Source organism: Equus caballus, chromosome 15 (genome assembly GCF_041296265.1).
Source record: "Equus caballus isolate H_3958 breed thoroughbred chromosome 15, TB-T2T, whole genome shotgun sequence".
Lineage (NCBI taxonomy): Eukaryota > Metazoa > Chordata > Mammalia > Perissodactyla > Equidae > Equus > Equus caballus.
The window spans coordinates 60,881,716-60,899,612 of NC_091698.1; the positions used below are offsets into that span (position 1 = coordinate 60,881,716).

The 17,897-nt window shown below is 35.6% G+C and overlaps 1 protein-coding gene across 5 annotated transcripts in view; it reads left to right on the plus strand.

Moving 5' to 3' along the window:
• The window catches only part of RTN4 (reticulon 4), a 79,292-nt gene that overhangs the window by 13,209 nt on the left and 48,186 nt on the right, over window positions 1-17,897 (plus strand). For 3 of the 5 annotated variants that reach the window (XM_023619098.2, XM_070235464.1, XM_070235465.1), the window contains exons 2-3: window positions 14,049-14,105; window positions 14,798-17,206. The exons of 1 other annotated variant lie outside the window; for it this stretch is intronic. In XM_023619098.2, coding sequence (XP_023474866.1) covers window positions 14,049-14,105; window positions 14,798-17,206 — 2,466 coding nt within the window. The remainder of the gene's footprint in view (window positions 1-14,048; window positions 14,106-14,797; window positions 17,207-17,897) is intronic. One more of the 5 variants, XM_023619099.2, reaches the window with a different exon arrangement.

Genomic DNA, 17,897 nt, shown 5'->3' on the forward strand with positions numbered 1-17,897 from the left:
TGTGATGTATCCATTGGTGTAAGGGGGTGTTAAAGTCCCCTACTATTGTGTTAATGTCAGAGTCTCCTTTTATGTCTTAATATTTGCTTGATGTATTTAGGTGTGCCTGTGTTGGGCACATGAATATTTACAGATGTTATATCCTCTTGTTGGATTGTTCCCTTTATCATTATGTAATGCCTTTGTCTCTTGTTACAGTTTTTGTTTTAGTCTATTTTATCTTATATAAATATTGCTGTCCCAGCTTTCTTTTCATTTCCGTTTCCATGGAATATCTTTTCCTATTCTTTCACTTTCAGTCTGTGAGTGTCTTTAGATCTGAAGTGTGTCTTTTGTATTTAACGTCTATAGGGGGTCTTGTTTCTTTATCCATTTAGCCACCCTCTGTCTTTTGATTGAAGCGTTTAGTCTATTTATATTTAAAGTAACTGTTGATAGATATGGACTTACAGACATTTTGTTACTTTTTTCCTGGATGTTTCTGTAGTTCTTCTCTTCCTTCTTCTCTTGCTGTCTTCCCTTGTGATTTGATGACTTTCTTTAGTGTTATGTTTGAGTTTCTTTCTCTTTATTTTTTGTATATTTATTGTAGTTTGTTGTTACCATGAGTTCATATATAACAACCTATGTATACAGCAATTTATATTAAGTTGATAGTCTCTTAAGTTCCATCTCATACTAAAAGCCCTACATTTTTACACTCCCCGCCACATTTTATGTTTTTTTTTTTTTTTTTTTTTTTTTTTTTTAAAGATTTTATTTTTTCCTTTTTCTCCCCAAAGCCCCCCGGTACATAGTTGTATATTCTTCATTGTGGGTCCTTCTAGTTGTGGTATGTGAGACGCTGCCTCAGCGTGGTCCGATGAGCAGTGCCATGTCCGCGCCCAGGATTCGAACCAACGAAACACTGGGCCGCCTGCAGCGGAGCGCGCGAACTTAACCACTCGGCCACGGGGCCAGCCCCCACATTTTATGTTTTTGACATCATATTTTACCTCTTTTAGCTTTGTGTATCCCTTAACCTCTTATTGTAAATATAGATTATTTTGGTACTTTTGTCTTTTGACCTTTATACTAGTTTTAGTGGTTGATCCATTATCTTTACTATATATTTGGCCTTACCAGTGATATGTATATATATATTGTTTTTGATAATTTTTTAATTTCTATTTGAGGGCTTTTGTATTCCACTTAAAGATATCCCTTTAACATTTCTTGTAAGGCCATTTAGTGGTGATGAACTCCAAAACTTTATTTCTCCTTCCTTTCTGAATAATAACCATGCTGGGTAGAGTTTTTTTAAAAAAAGAATTGGAATCCAAATAAGGTTCACATATTACAATGGATGAATTTGAAAGTCTCTTAATCTATCTATGGGTTCTCCCTTGCTGGTTTGTATTCTCTCCCTCTCTGAAATTTACTTATTGAAGAAAGCTCATATGCTTTTTTTCATTTTAATGTTTTTATTAAGATATAATTTACATACAATAAAATGCATAGATCTTAAGTTTTAACAGTTTTATGTTTTGACAGAGGCATCCACTCGTTTAGCTCACACCCCAGTCAAGATATAGAACATTTCCATCATCCCAGAAAGATCCCTTGGGCGCTCAGCAGTCAGTTCAAGTCAATTCTTGTTCCATCCTCTTCCTAACCCCCCAATCCCAAGCAACCCCTGTTCTGACTTCTTTCACCATAGATTAGATTTTGCCTATTATAGAGCATCATGTAAATGGAATTATACAGTATGTACTCTTTTATGTCTGGTTACTTGCATTCAGTATGTTTTTGAGATTTATCAGTGATGATGCAGATATCAGTAATTTGTTCCTTTTTTTACTGCTGAGTAGTATTCTTTGATAGGAATATACCACAATTTAATTATTCATTCTCTTGTTGTTAGACATTTGGATTATTTATAATTTTTGGTTATTATGAATGAAAGAATACTGTGTACATTCTGTACAGGCTTTTTTATGGACATATGTTTTCATTTCTCTTGGGTAAAAAGAGTAGAACTGAGTAAGACTAGAATTGTTGGGTCATGGGGTAGGTATATATTTAACTTTATAAGACATTGACAAACTGTTCTCCAATGTGGTTCCACTTCTATCAGCAATATGTGAGAGTTCTGGTTGCTTCACATTCTCACCAACATTTGGTATTATCAGTCTTTTTAATTTTAGCTGTTTTAGTCAGTATGTAGTTGTTTCTCACTGTAGTTTTAATTTAGATCTCCCCAAGGGCTAATGAATTAGAGGACTTTTACATGTCTCTTGGCTGCTTGTATATTTTCTTTTGTGAAGTGTCCGGGTAATTTACCCATTCTTACATTGGGTTATATGTCTTTTTCTTACTGATTTGTTGGCTCTTTTTATATGTTCTGGATAATAATATAGTCTTTTATATGTATGTATAATATTCTTATATATATATATATATATATAAATAGTCTTTTATATATAATAATGTAGTCTTTTGTCATATATTTGCATTGTGAATATATTCTCCTAATCTGTAGCTTGGCTGTTAATTTTATTGATGGTTTTTGTTTTTGATGCGTATAATTTTCTGATTTTGAAGAAGACTTAATCAGTTTTCTTCTTCTATGGTTAGTGCTTAGTATGTGCCTAAGACATTTTTGCCTACTCCAAGGCTGTGAAGACATTCTGTGTTTTCTTCTAGAAGCCTTATAGTTTTAGCTTTTATGTTTAAATCTGTGATCCATCTTGAACTAATTTTTGTCTATGGAGGAGTTGCAGATCCAGATTGATGTGTTTTTTTCCATATAGACATCCGTTTGTTCCAGGAGAATTTTTTTTGGAAGAATTTGTCTTTCTCTGTTGAATTGCTTTGGTGCTTTTGTCGAAAATCAATTGAACATGTGTCTATTTATATATATCTATTTTGTTTTCTAGATCTGTTTGTCTGTCCTTATGCCAATACCAGACTGTTTTGGTTACTATAGCTTTATAATGTCTTAAAATCAAGTAGTGTGACTACTTTAGGGTTTTTTTTTTAAATTGTTCTGCCCTTTCTAGGTACTTTCTGTTTTGATACACATTTTAGAATCAGCTTGTTCATTTCTACAGAATGCCTGGTGGGAATTTGATTAGGATTGTATTGAGTGTAGAGATCAATATGGGCAGAATTGACATCTTAGAATTTGAGATTTACCCTGTAACAAGCTAAGAAGTTAGCCTGCCATAGTATCATGGGTGTTGGCAGAAGACACAGATGCCTGGATTAGAGACAAAGGACTTTATTACTCACAGCAATGATAGTAGCCAGGATATCAGCATTTTCTTGCACAGGTTCCCTGAGCTCCATTGCCCATAGGGCAACATGGAGAGGGCCAAGTGACACTTGTACTTGCTGTGGGTTGTATTACAGAAGAGGGACCTTGGGCTTAGAGAAACTGAATCTTATGTTACATAATGAGCATGCCTGCCTGTTGCTCAAGAGGAAAATGCTGTATACTATATAAGCATCTTTGAAAAGATAGTCAGGAACAAAGGCAGTCAGTGCCCAGTCCCTCTGCTCGCAAGATGTGCAACAACACAAGAAACTCATAGAGAACTCTTTCCTGATACTCAACAATATTAAGTCTTTCAATCCGTGAACATGGTCTCCCCCCTGCCCCGTTGTTCCGTTGTTTGTCTTCTTTAATTTCTCTCAGCAGTGTTTTGTAGTTTTCAGTGTAGAGATTTTGCACCTTTATTGTTAAAAATTTTCCTAAGTATTTTAATGTTTTTTTCTTGCTATTGTAAATGACATTTAAAGACATTTTCCATTTTTCTTTTGTTAGTTGCTAGCATATGGAGATACAATGATTTTTGTGTACTGTTCTTGGATCTGTCCTGCATCCTTCCTAAATTCACTTATTAGCACTAATAGGGTTTATTAGCTTTTTTTTTTTAACCATTAGGATTTCCTAACTATGCAGTCCTGTTGTTTGTAAGTTAAATAGTTTTACTTTTCCATTCTGATCTTTATGCCTAAATGTGGTGAGAAGGCAAGTGGATTCCTTGCTTTATTCTGCATCTTGAGGAAGTGTGTTTAGTGTTTCACTATTAAGTATGATGTTAGCTGAATATTTTTCTTAGATGTCCTGACCCTTAGTTGAGAACATTTCCTTCTATTCCCAGTTTGCTGAGAATTTTTATGAAAGAGGTATTGAATTTTATCAGCTGCCTTTTGGCCTCTACTGAGATAATCATATGACTCTTCTTTTTCAGGCTGTTAATATGGTAAATTTCATTGTTTGATTTTTGAATGTGTTGAACCAACCTTGCATTCCTAGGATTAAATCCCTCTTGGTAATGAATATACTTTTTATAAATTGCTAGGTTCAATTTGCTAATATCTTGTTAAAGCTTTTTGCATGTATGTGTAAGTGATATTTTTATGTAAATTAATTTTCTTGTAATATCTTTGTCTAGTTTGGATATTAATACTTAAGTCTATAATACACTTTGGGAAGTGTTTGCTCTTCCTTTATATGTTGAAAGAGTTTGTATAAGCATCCTTAGATGTTTATAGAATTTACTAGTGTAGCCATCTGAGCTTAGAGTTTTCTTTGTGGAGAAGGTTTTACATTACAAGTATATTTTCTTTAGGTGATATAGGGCTATTCAGATTTTCTGTTTCTGCTGTGTCAGTTTTGGAAATGTATGCCTTTGAAGAAATTTGTCTATTTCATCTTGATGAGTGGACATCAAGGAATTTGTCTACTCATCTAAGTTGTCTAATATATTGGCATAAAGTTGTTCATAATATACTCAGGTTTTTAGGATCTGTAGTGATAGTCACTCTTTTATTTCGGATACTTGTTTTTCTTTTTCTTGATCATTTTAGGGATTATCAATTCTATTGATCTTTCTAAGGAACCAACTTTTGGTTTCATTGATTTTTCTCTTGTTTGCTTATTCTCTATATCATTGGTTTCTGCTCTTATTTTTTTATTGTTTATTTTCTTCTACTTCCTTGGGTTTAAGTTACTCTTCTTTTTCTAGTTTCTTAAGATGGAAGCTTTAAACTTTGAATTCAACCCTTTTTTCTAAAAGCATTTAGAGCTATAAATTTCTAAGCATTGGTTTAGCTGTGTCCCACAAATTTCTGTTATCATTTGATTTAAAATATTCTTTAATTTCCTCTGTGATATATTCTTTGATCCATGGGTTATTCAGAATTCTGTAGTTTAATTTCCAGATATTCGAGGATTTTCCAGATATTTTTGTCTTACTGATTTCAATTTAATTCATATGCTCAAGAAAAATACACTGCATGATTTCAGTCCTTTTAAGTTTATTGAGACTTTTTTTTATAGACCAGGAAATGGTTTATCTTGATCAATGTTCCATGTGTACTTGTGAAGACTGTGTCCTCTGTTGTTGTTTGTAGTGCTCTGTAAAAGTCAGTTAGGTTTAGTTCATTGATAGTGTTGTCTGAATCATCTATATCCTTACTGATTGTGTGTGTGTGTGTCTAATCTATCAATTAACTGAGAGTTGAGTGTTAAAGTTTTTCAATAAAATTTGTAGATTTGTCTGTATCTCCCTTTAGTTTTTGCTTGTATTTCCCATCACCCTTCCCATACACATTTAGTGCTGTTATATCTATTCAGTGTTATGTCTGTTTACTCCTTTATCATTATCAAATGTTCCTCTTTATCTCTGGTAATCTCAAACTAATACCCCTTGTCTTTGAATCTGCTTTGCTTGACATTACTATAGCCACTCCAGACTTTGTAGGGTAAGTGCTTGGATAACATATCCTTTTACATTCTTTTGCTTTTAACCTACCTGTGTTTTTATATTTCAAGTGTGTGTACTATAAATGGTACATAGTAGGGTTTTTATCTCATCTGAAAATCTCCACCTTTTAATTGGGACCATATGCATTCAATGTGGTTATTAATAAGGTTCATTTAAAAGTCTTTGTTTTCTCTTTGTCCCATCTGCTTTTTGTGCTTTTATACCTCCATATATTCCCTCCATCCTTTGTGCTTTTCATTGTCATACATTTTGCCTCTGATATATTATTATATATTGCACTTATTTGAGCTTGAAAAATCAATTACTCTTTAGAGAAATAAAAAGTGAGAATATTTTATATCTGCTCATATATTTACCATTTTTGCCATTGTTTGTTCCTTCATGAGATCTAGGTTTCTATCTGGTATCGTTTTCCTTCAGTCTGAAGACCATCATTTAACATTTCTTGTAGTGCTGGTCTCTTGGTGATAATTTCTTTCAGCTTTTGTTTTCATATTTTGTTTATCTGATAATATCTTTATCATCTTTATTTTTGAAGGATATTTTTGAAATATACAGTCAATCTTGTTATTCATTGTAGTTACATTCTAAAGTCACTGAAAACCTTGTCCCTAGGGGAGATACAGGGTTACGTTCCTTTGAACCTCTAGTCATAGCATTTTTGTCAACAGATCAGTACATAACTTTGTTTTATGTGTTTCTATTTAAAGACACTTTATTTACTGTATATTATTGATTTGTTAACAGAGAACTCATGGCCAACAGCACTGTAACTCATGCCTGAATGAAGCTTATCTAACATGTGTTTTCTCTGTAAGGTACATCACAGCCTTCTTGTGGTTAAGAACACTAGACTGCACTTCAGCACTATGCGTAGGGGCCATTTTAAACAGCAAAGTTAACCAACAGAAAGCACAGGAATGTGAAAAAATGTTGCCCTAAGTAGACCACAAAAAGAATGCTTGTTTGCAGTATGACAGCTGAAACAAGAAGGCATAGGGCTTGTTTGACCTCGGCTGGGAACACTTGTTGGGTGACTGGAATGTTTCATATCTACTGCCATAAGTTATTGATTTGGGGATTACCAATTTAGTGAGTAGGCAAATTTGCAAATAGGGAATCAGTGAATAATGATGATTGACTGTATAGAATTCTAGGTGGTCAGTTTTTTCACCATTTTTACAGATGTTCCATTATCTTTTCTTGTTTTTAAAAGAGCACTTGCTCCTTTTTTACAAAAGATTTTACTTTTCCTTTTTCTCCCCAAAGCCCCTTGGTACATAGTTGTGTATTTTTAGTTGTGGGTCCTTCTAGTTGTGGTATGTGGGATGCCGCTTCAGCATGGCTTGATGAGCGGTGCCCCATTATCTTTTCGATTGTGGTGTTTCTAATGACAGGTCAAGTCATTCATCCTGTTGTTCCCTTGCCTTTTTCCTGTTTTTAAGATTTTCTCAATCTTTGGTTTTCAACAATTTGACCTCTACAATGTATTTCTTTGTGGTTTGTGTTTATCCTGCTTGGGGTTCATTGAGCCTCTTGCATCTGTTGGTTGGTATTTTCCGTCACAGTTGTCAAATTTTAGACCATCATATCTTTACTTTTTCTTTTTCTCCTGCTTCAGTCACTGTTGGCCTTTTTGGAGGACCCCAATTGAATATGCTTTAAACGCTTGATTGTGTCACAAGTCATGAGGCTGTTCATTCTTTTTTTCCCCAGGCTTTTTTACCCTGCTGTGCTTCAGTTTAGACAGTTCCTTTCTGTTGCTCTTTAAGTTTATTGATCTTTTCTTCTGCACTGTCCAATCTGCTTTTAAGCCCATCTCATTTTTTTTCTTTCACTTAATGTAATTTTCACTTATAGACTCTCCATTTGGTTCTTTTTGGTTTTCTACCAAGATTCTCTCTCTGTTCACTCATTATGTCCATCTTTTACTTATTCTACATACATAGGAATATTTTAATAACTATTTAAATTTCCATTTTAATGTTTGGTAATCCAAGATCTACATTATTTCTGTGTTTGTTTACATTGGCTGTTTTTTTCTTGTTCTTAATTTTCTTGTTTTTATGTTCAGTAATTTTTATTTTATATTGGCTGTCTTGGATGTGGTGTTTGTTTTCTTCAGGCAGACAGTTAATTTACTGGCAAATCATCTTGATCTTTTCAAGTCTTGATTTTAAAGTTAGGATGGGGCTACAGCAGGGGTTGGCTGACTTTCTTTAAGGGCCAAGTAGTAAATATTTTAGGCTCGTGGGTCATACAGTTTCTGTCATAACTGCTCCTCTTCACCCTTACGATGCAAAAGTAGCCATAGACAATACCTAACTGGGCCTGCTGTTGTCCAGGACAGCTTTAGCCCATGAGCCACATTTTGCTGACTCTTGGTCTATGATATCCTTTACTTTAGGGTTAGAGTGGTCCCACTCTTAAGGTGTGCCTTTTCTGAGGTCTCATTTTTATATTTGGGATGTTCATTGAGATCTCTCCACTTTGGTCAGAACTTTTAGGTCAAGTCTTCTGGCACAGTCTGACCTCCAGAATATCCATTCTGCTCTCAACTCTATCAAAGATTTCTGTGCTAGACCTGTCTGAGTCTATGTGCAGCACAGTATTTAGCCAAATATTTAAAGGGAGCCCCTATCCAGATTTCTCTAGCTCCTTTTCTGTGAAGCTTTCCTTTACATATTACCCTGCTGCACAAATTCCAGACAACTCAGCAGCCTCCTCAGCTCAACAGAGCACAGTACTCTTGGGCTCCTCTTCCCTGTGCTGTAGACCAGAAAATGCCATCAGGCAGAAATCCAGGGCACTCATCTGATGTGCTTTCCACTTCTCAGGAATCACACTCCTCTGTTGCCCGTTGTCCATCAAGACAGTCGCTTCATATATTTTGCTCAGTTTTGTAGTTTACGTTATAAGTTAGTCTGATATAATTCTTCTTATAGCTAGAAGCAGAAGTTCTCTAAGTTTTAAAATGCCGTTTATTTTCTTTGTTTTATAAATTAGATATGATTTTACTGACCAACTACATGTTTGGCTGATAAATGCATTTTTTTGAAATGAATATGTAGGGAAAATAGTATAAGAGTGTGTGAACACTGGTGAGATTGTGATAGCATATTTTTTTAAATGACTGTTAAGAAATTAAAAACTGACATACTACTTTTACTTTTTAAAAAAGTGATGTACTTAACAAGGAAATTTCTTTAGTCAACTTTAGTTTTATAACTGATCCTTGTGTGATGGAAGTAATTAGCATTCAAAGTGTGTAGCCCTGTAGCAGTTAGTCTAAATTTACCCTCTAGGTTTAGGCTTAGCTAAGGAAATGAATCTAGTATTAGGGCCAACATGAGGAATAGATCATTTGGAAAAAGTTGTTTTGTGAATGGTGTTGATCTTTCATGCTGTCATTATAAGTAGTTTAATGATTCTGCTCATTTTATTGAGGGTGATAAGGAAATAAATGTATATCTGTTTGGGGTAACAAAGTTAAATTAAAATTTTCTAGTTTCGTTATTAACTATGTGACTTTGAGTAAGTTACTTAATTCTCTGAGCTTAGGTAACTGGAAATGTGGTAGAAGGTTGACAAAAATAAGGATTGAGTTTATATTTTGGAAATCAAGTTAGTAAGGCTGAATATGGTGAATTTGAATTTTGCTGGATGTCAACATTCAGGTATACCAAGAAAGGGGGGAAGGATGGGTTTGCTTAGGGAGAATTGTATTTGGTTAGCATAGATGATACGTGAGGAGTTGTTGAGATAAGTTTAGACAGTTAGTTGGAGCCATATGGTACAGGGCCTTATTTATCTGACTAAGGGTTTTAGGTATAAGTCAGTGAGTAACTGGGAGCTTTTAAATGTTTTTGGGCAAGAGAATATATAAAATTGTCTTTTTAGGAATATTAATTTGATGGCAGTAGAGTGGAGAGACTTAATAATTAAGTTCTGGCTTCCCCTTTGCTTGTTACTTACTGAAAACTTGATTGTTGTTTTTTTTGTTTTGAATTATGCCACTGCGTTTTTACTTGGTATGGGTATCACTAAGGCTTTCATATTTATTATATTTTTCTGGCTGTCTGTTCAGAATAGCACAAATGATTAAGTTTTAATTTCATTCATTAGTTAGAATTTGGCATTATGAGTAGATCATAGAAGGAGGGGCAGTTGTTTACCTTTGTGTTTTTTATTTTTATTTTTGGTGAGGAAGATTGGCTCTGGGGTAACATCTGTGCCAGTCTTTCTCTATTTTGTGTGTGGGATGCTGCCGCAGCATGGCTTGATAAGCGATGTGTAGGTCCACGTCTGGGATCCGAACCTGTGAATCCTGGGCCACTGAAGTGGAGCACGTGAACTTAACCACCTCGCCACCAGGCCAGCCCCTGTTTACCTTTTTTGTAAGCCCAGTAATTTAAATGTAGGTATACCATATCTCAGTAATTCAGAATGTTATACCTTATACTTAATTTGGTATCCCTGATTATAAAATAGTTTATTAACTTGTGAAAGTCAGAATCTTTTACAGAAAAAGGAAAGACTAATCTAAAATCAGTAATTTTTTTCAAAACAAGAAATAACTTCTAGGTGTTTTAGTGTTAGAATTTGCTAGCTTATTATATATGAGTATTGGTTGATCAAAATTTTCTTGTAACATCCTTAATTTTATTTATTAGTCCTTTTTAAATCCTTAATTTAAATAGTAAAGTCCAAGAAAGGAAGTAGTCTACAGTGGTTAAAGAAAAGAGCATGACTTGTAAACTCTCTGGATTCAAAACTCAGATCCATCCCTTTCAGTTTTCTGACTCTGGGGAAGTTACCCTTTTTATGCCTGTTTCCTCATCTGTGAAGTGAGGAAAACAGTAGTACCTACTTGATGGGATAGTTTTGAGTATTGAAAGAGCATCTGAAATATGTCTGGCCAGTGTTATCATCTCCATAAATGTTATTATATTGTGAAGCAGAAGCAATTAATCAGATATTTCGGATAATTACAGGGTATTTTCTGGGTGGTAATTTTTCTTGTTTCAGGAGCTCAAACTCGAGGGGCTGATTAAGAAGAATTTACATCAGTTGTGCTTGTACATAAACATCCCTTGGAAGATAAAGCACATGAATTTAGGAATTAGACCTGTTTAAATCCTGGCTCTCTGGGCTCCTTGCTGTGTGATTGAGGGCAAGTTATTTCTTTCTTCTGTCTCACTTCCTCCTTCACAGCATTTTCAGGTAGATACTACTATTATCCTTATTTTACAAATGAGGCACAGAAAGGTTAAATAATACCTTTCTCAGGGTTACACAGTTATGAGTGATGGATCTGGGATTTGAAGAAAGGCAGTTTGATCCTGTGATCCAGGATTGCTTCAGTAGGAGTTTGAGCAATTCTCTTCTTGTTGTAGGCCAAATGGTAGTGACCTCTTCTGGATTTTTTTTTTTTTTTTAAGATTTTATTTTTTACTTTTTCTCCCCAAAGCCCCCCAGTACATAGTTGTATATTCTTCGTTGTGGGTCCTTCTAGTTGTGGCATGTGGGACGCCGCCTCAGCGTGGTTTGATGAGCAGCGTCATGTCCGCGCCCAGGATTCGAACCAACGAAACACCGGGCCGCTTGCAGCGGAGCGCGCGAACCCAACCACTCCGCCACGGGGCCAGCCCCCTCTTCTGGATTTTTTTATAAGTGCTTTTAGTAATGCAAAACTTGTTTTGTGGTTAATTTTGGATTAAACCTCATTTTTACCAAATTAAGATTTTTTTCCTTTTTGGAAATTTAGTGAATATTTAAAGTACCAATTTGTAAACTTTCTCAGTTGACCAAGTGCCAGGAATGCAGTTTTTACTGTAAGAGAGATTCTGGTATTAGATAGGAATAAAGATACATTTTTTAAAATGCTTTAAATTTTTGGCACAATTTAGATGTAGTTTGTTCTCTAATTTTAACAGTAACATGTTTCTAGTTAACTTTCCAAGTAGACTGGCTTCTGAATTAGTGGCTTTTAGTGGCTTTTAACCATATTGTCTAGATGAAAAGACAACCATTTTGTTAAGATTTGTTATCTTTTGTATTTAGATGGAGCAGCTGTGTAATTATTTGGTTTTGCTCTTTGACCTCCAAATCTGTTTTATACAATATTATAATTCATTATTTTAGCTGAAAGGAATTTTCAGGTTCCTTCCTTTTACAAGTGGGGTATTGCATAACTTAACTAAGATCACATAGCAAGTCATCTTTAAAAAGAGGGCACACCTGTGTACGTTTTATAAAATCTCATCAGGTATTATATCTTACTGGTTTGGATGAGTGGCCCATTCACCTATTGTTCTAGGTTTTAGGAGACCCTTTTAAACACATTTCATGGATTTCCCCTCACCACCTCATCTAGGAATCCTTTAGGTATGGTATTATGCCCAGTATGGATTTATCTAAAATTTATATGACATTGTGAATTTAACTCTTCTATTCATCAAGGGGAATACCATTGGAAGACAAGTCCATGATAGCCATATCGCGTTGATTTTTTTGTTGTTGTTGATCAGTCAGTCTTGTCTAGTTTGTCCTTCCAGGTAGAAGTGTCCAAATTTATCAGGTCCTCTCCAGTAAAGGAATACCTTGTCATCCCTCAGGCTTTTTCAAATTGTCTTTTGCTAGAGGCTTTCTCTAGTATGAACCACAGAAGATCTGTAGCCTAGGATCTCCCAGCTGCAGGTATAAAATGACATTGTACAAGGTTAATATACCAACTATATAGTGTGTTAGTTGGCTCAGGCTGCCAGACCAAAGTACTGTAGACTGGGTAGCTTAAACAACAGAAATTTCTTTCTCACAGTTCCGGAGGCTGGGAAGTCTAAGATCACGGTGCCAGATAGGTTGGTTTCCTTCTGAGGCCTCTTCTCTTGGCTTATATAGGTGGCTGCCATTCTCACTGTGTGCTCACAGGACTTCTTGTGTGTGTGTGCACGCATGCACACGCCTGCGGCAGGGCAGGGGGGGAGAGAGAGGTGTTCTTACACAGGCACGAGCAAGCTCTCTGCTGTCTCTTCTTATAAGGGCACTAATCCTATCCAACCATGGCACCATCCTCCTGACCGCATGTAACCCTAATTACCTCCCAAAGGCCCCATTTCCAGATACTATCACATTGGAGTTTAGGCCTTCAAGATAGGAATTTGGAGGAAAACACAAGTGTTCAGTCCATAAAATATTGCATATAGTGGTTAAGAAAATGGGCTCAGGAATTGAATTGCCTGAGTCTCACTAGTTGTGTATTGAGTGAGTTTCTTAACTTCTCGGTCACTTGGTTGTTTTTTTAAAAAAAATCTGTTAAATGGGGGATATTGATAGCACTTGTAACAGTAGGGTTGCAAGGAGTAAAATGAGTTCTTGTGTGTAGAGCACTTAGAATAACAAGTAGCCCTCAATGTCAATTTTAAACAAAACAAGAGAGATCATAATAATGATCTTCCTAATGATAATTAGTATTTTCTTTGTTAATTCAGACAATGGCAGGTAGGACTAATGTCTTCACAGAATAGTGTACAATGACTGTAAGAAACTTTTTCTTTAAAGAGAAATAACCTGGAATAAAAAAATGCATGATTCTCTGAAAGTGTTCTTCTGAATTGAACATATACCAATAAAAAAGGAGTAAGCAAAAGTAGTTGTTTTATGGGGCCAGCTCAGTGGTGTAGTGGTTAAGTTCATGCTCTCTGCTTCGGTGGCCTGGGGTTCGTGGGTTTGGATCCCGGGTGTGGGCCTACACACTACTCATCAAACCATGCTGTGGAGGCATCCCATATACAAAATGGAGGAAGACTGGCACAGACGTTAGCTCAGGGCCAGTCTTCTTCACCCCCCACAAAGAAAGCAGTTATTTTATTCAAATGCATGTTTTTGATTTTTGGCTTGATTAGGACAAGATAATTTACCTACCTAAAATGTGAGTAAAAGCTTTAGATGCAGTATGTTGAATGAGAATAATAGTATCTTAAAGCCGTTTTGGTTCGTGAAATTTCTTTAACATAAGCATGTTATTGCCTCTTGAAAAATGATAGGTTCTATGGATATCATTTAATCAACTTTATAATATACCTGATAATTTAATCTGAATTAATGGTGCTACTAATGGTACTACTTTTTCCTTTTCATCTTGGCTTTTTCTCTGTAGATAAAGTTTTGTTAACTCATTATAAACTGAACCCTTGCTTGCTTCTCTCATCTTTAGTCTCCTTCCAACTCTGTCTTTATTTCTGCTGAGGTTATATTCTATTTGTTTTTCAGATGAGACACTTTTTGCTCTTCCTGCTGCATCTGAGCCTGTGATACACTCCTCTGCAGGCAAGTTCTTTCTGCTAGCCTTTTATCCTCTGTGTATTCTAACTTTAACTCTTTAGTTTTATTAACTCTGTACAGAGTAGTTTGAATTTACTAAAAATTAGCATGGTTCCAAGAATGTTTGTCTATTGAAAAAGTTGGAATTTGCATTTTATATGCTATGTCCAAGGGAGGAGTTGGCAGAACGTGATTAATAATTGGAAATATGTAAGGAGTTCTTGGACTCTGGATTTACATTTATATATTAACTATCCCTTCTCTCCAGATACAGTTTACTTGCTTATAGCGCAAAGGCTTTCATGTAAATGAATGCCAGTCTGGCATTTAAGTATGCAGTGCCCTTTCTTTTCTATACTTGTCAAACTCTTCTCTCAAATCTTTTCTTCTTCTTATAACACTAGTAAAAAGTAACTTTTCTCAGTTGATTGTACTTTAGGTTTTTCTCAAAGACTTGATTTATGTCTTTGCATAGCATATAATTGCCTCTGTAGCCATGCACATGTTTTATTGACAGTAACTTTAGTTTTTTAGTAATGATTCAAGTCTACTTGATTGTTAATTATTAAAGTGTTGTTAACCTTTAGTTTTAGTTAATAGTAAGTCTTTTCTAACACTATTTTGAATCTGTCATAAAACTTGCAGTAACTCTAAGAACACTGGCATTCTCTAACTTTCCTTTCTGTCCATGGTCACAGAAAAAATTATGGCCTTGAAGGAGCAGCCAGGTAGCACTGTTTCTGCTGATCAAGAGGATTTCTCATCTGTCCTGCTTGAAACTGCTGCTTCTCTTCCTTCTCTGTCTCCCCTCTCAGCTGCTTCTTTTAAAGAACATGAATACCTTGGTAATTTACCAGCAGCATTACCTACCAAAGGAACACTTCAAGAAACTTCAAATGAAGATTCTAAAGAGTTCTCAGAGAAGGCAAAAAATCCGTTTGTAGACAGAGATTTAACAGAGTTTTCAGAATTGGAATACTCAGAAATGGGATCATCATTCAGTGGCTCTCCCAAAGCAGAATCTGCCATAACAGTAGCGAACCCTGGGGAAGAAATAATTGTGAAGAATAAAGATGAAGAGAAGGATTTAGTTAGTAATAAGATCCTTCCTAATCAACAAGAGTCACCCATAGCCCTTACTCAATCAGTTACAGAAGAGGACAAAATTATATCTCCAGAAAAAACCAAGGACAGTTTTAATGAAAAGGGAGTTGCAGCAGGAGCTCCTATGAGGGAGGAATACGCAGACTTCAAACCATTTGACCGAGTGTGGGAAGTAAAAGATACTTATAAGCAAGATAGTGATGTGTTGGCTGCTGGAGGTAATATAGAGAGCAAGTTGGAAAGTAAAGTGGATAAGAGATGTTTGGCAGATAGTCTTGAGCAAACAAACCGTGAAAAAGATAGTGAAAGCAGTAATGAGGATGCTTCTTTTCCCAGTACACCAGAAGCTGTTAAAGATAGTTCAGGAGCATACATCACATGTGCTCCCTTTAACCCAGCAGCAACTGAAAACATTTCAACAAACATTTTTCCTTTGTTAGAAGATCATACTTCAGAAAATAAGACAGATGAAAAAAAAATAGAAGAAAAAAAGGCCCAAATTGTGACAGAAAAGAATATTAGCACCAAAACATCAAACCCCTTCCTTGTAGCAACACCGGATTCTGAGACAGATTATGTCACAACAGATAATTTATCAAAGGTGACAGAGGAAGTAGTGGCAACCATGCCTGAAGGTCTAACCCCAGATTTAGTACAGGAAGCATGTGAAAGCGAATTGAGTGAAGCTACAGGCACAAAGATTGCTTTTGAAACGAAAATGGACTTGGTTCAAACATCAGAAGCTATGCAGGAGTCACTCTACCCGGTAGCACAGCTTTGCCCATCATTTGAAGAATCTGAAGCTACTCCTTCACCAGTTTTGCCTGACATTGTTATGGAAGCACCATTAAATTCTGTAGCTCCTAGTGCTTCTGCTTCTACAGTACAGCCCAGTTCATCACCATTAGAAGCTCCTCCTTCAGTTAATTATGAAAGCATGAAACTTGAGCCTGAAAATCCCCCACCATATGAAGAGACCATGAATGTACCACTAAAAAAAGTATCAGGAATAAAGGAAGAAATTAAAGAGCCTGAAAGTATTAATGTAGCTGTTCAAGAAACAGAAGCTGCTTATATATCTATTGCATGTGATTTAATTAAAGAAACAAAGCTCTCTGCTGAACCAACTCCAGATTTCTCTAATTATTCAGAAGTAGCAAAGGTTGCACAGCCAGTGCCTGATCATTCTGAGCTAGTTGAAGATTCCTCACCTGATTCTGAACCAGTTGACTTATTTAGTGATGATTCAATACCTGAAGTTCCACAAAAACAAGATGAAGCTGTGATACTTGTAAAAGAAAATCTCATTGAAACTTCATCTGAGTCAATGATAGAACAGAAAGTTAAGGAAAAACTTAGTGCTTCACCACCACCTGAGGGGGGAAAGCCATATTTGGAATCTTTTCAGCCCGATTTAGACACAACAAAAGATACCTTGTTACCTGAAGTTTCAACATTGACCCAAAAGGAGAAAATTCCTTTGCAGATGGAGGAGCTCAATACTGCAGTTTATTCAAATGATGGCCTATTCATTGCTAAGGAAGCAAAAATAGAGAGTGAAACATTTTCAGATTCATCTCCAATTGAGATTATAGATGAGTTCCCTACATTTGTCAGTTCTAAAACTGATTCTTTTCCTAAGTTAGGCAGGGAATACACTGACCTAGAAGTATCCCACAAAAGTGAAATTGCCAGTGTCCAGGATGGAGCTGGGTCATTGCCTTGCTCAGAATTGCCCCATGACCTTTCTTTGAAGAATGTGCAACCTAAAGGTGAAGATAAAGTCCATGTCCCAGATGAATTTTCCAAAGATAGGTCTGATATTTCAAAGGTGCCCTTACTGCCTCCAGAGGTTTCTGCTTTGGCCGCTCAAACAGAGATAGGCAGTATAGTTAAACCCCAAATTCTTGTGAAAGAAGCTGAGAAAAAACCTCCTTCTGATTCAGAAAAAGAGAACAGATCACCATCTGCTATATTTTCAGCAGAGCTGAGTAAAACTTCAGGTAATCAGTCCATATGTTATTTTGTGCTTTCTTGCTACCTTCTGACTAACCATGGAACATTTCACTACCTTTTGTATAGTATGTTACATTTATAGGGTCTAATATATCACATTGGTAAGAATTCTTTTCTGTTGTTTCAGTTTAAAGTTTTAGTGCTTTTTCTACTCCTCTTGCACTCATCACTCACCCTTGCTCTTGTGCGCTGGTCATTTTTATATTGCATCAGGGAACTAGAAAAATTGTTTTATTAGAATTGGCTTCAATGTCTATTTTTTTCCTTGTGCTTCAGTGTTTCCTGATAGCATGAAGAGCAAGAGGTATTAGAACAAAATATTTTCAGATGTATTTTACTTTTGTTTTCCCAGGAATTACTTCATTTTAAATTTTTAACAAAAGAACATTTTCTGTAACGTGTTTCTATTTCAGTATAATGCAGTGTTTTCCAGTAATAGGTAAAGTTACACATATTGAGTAACAGACTGAATTTACTTTTGTTGAAAAATATAAATTGAGGGGTGCTATTATGAATTCTTCTGAAAAGTACTGATTCTCATTTTTTTCTTTTGACTCTTCATTTCCCACATATCTGATTTGTGTAAAGTGATTTGCACATGTCTTTTTTATTTAGCATTCTAGTTTAGCTGTGTTTTCTATAAAAATGTGTAATGATTACTGTGTATATTACTGAGTA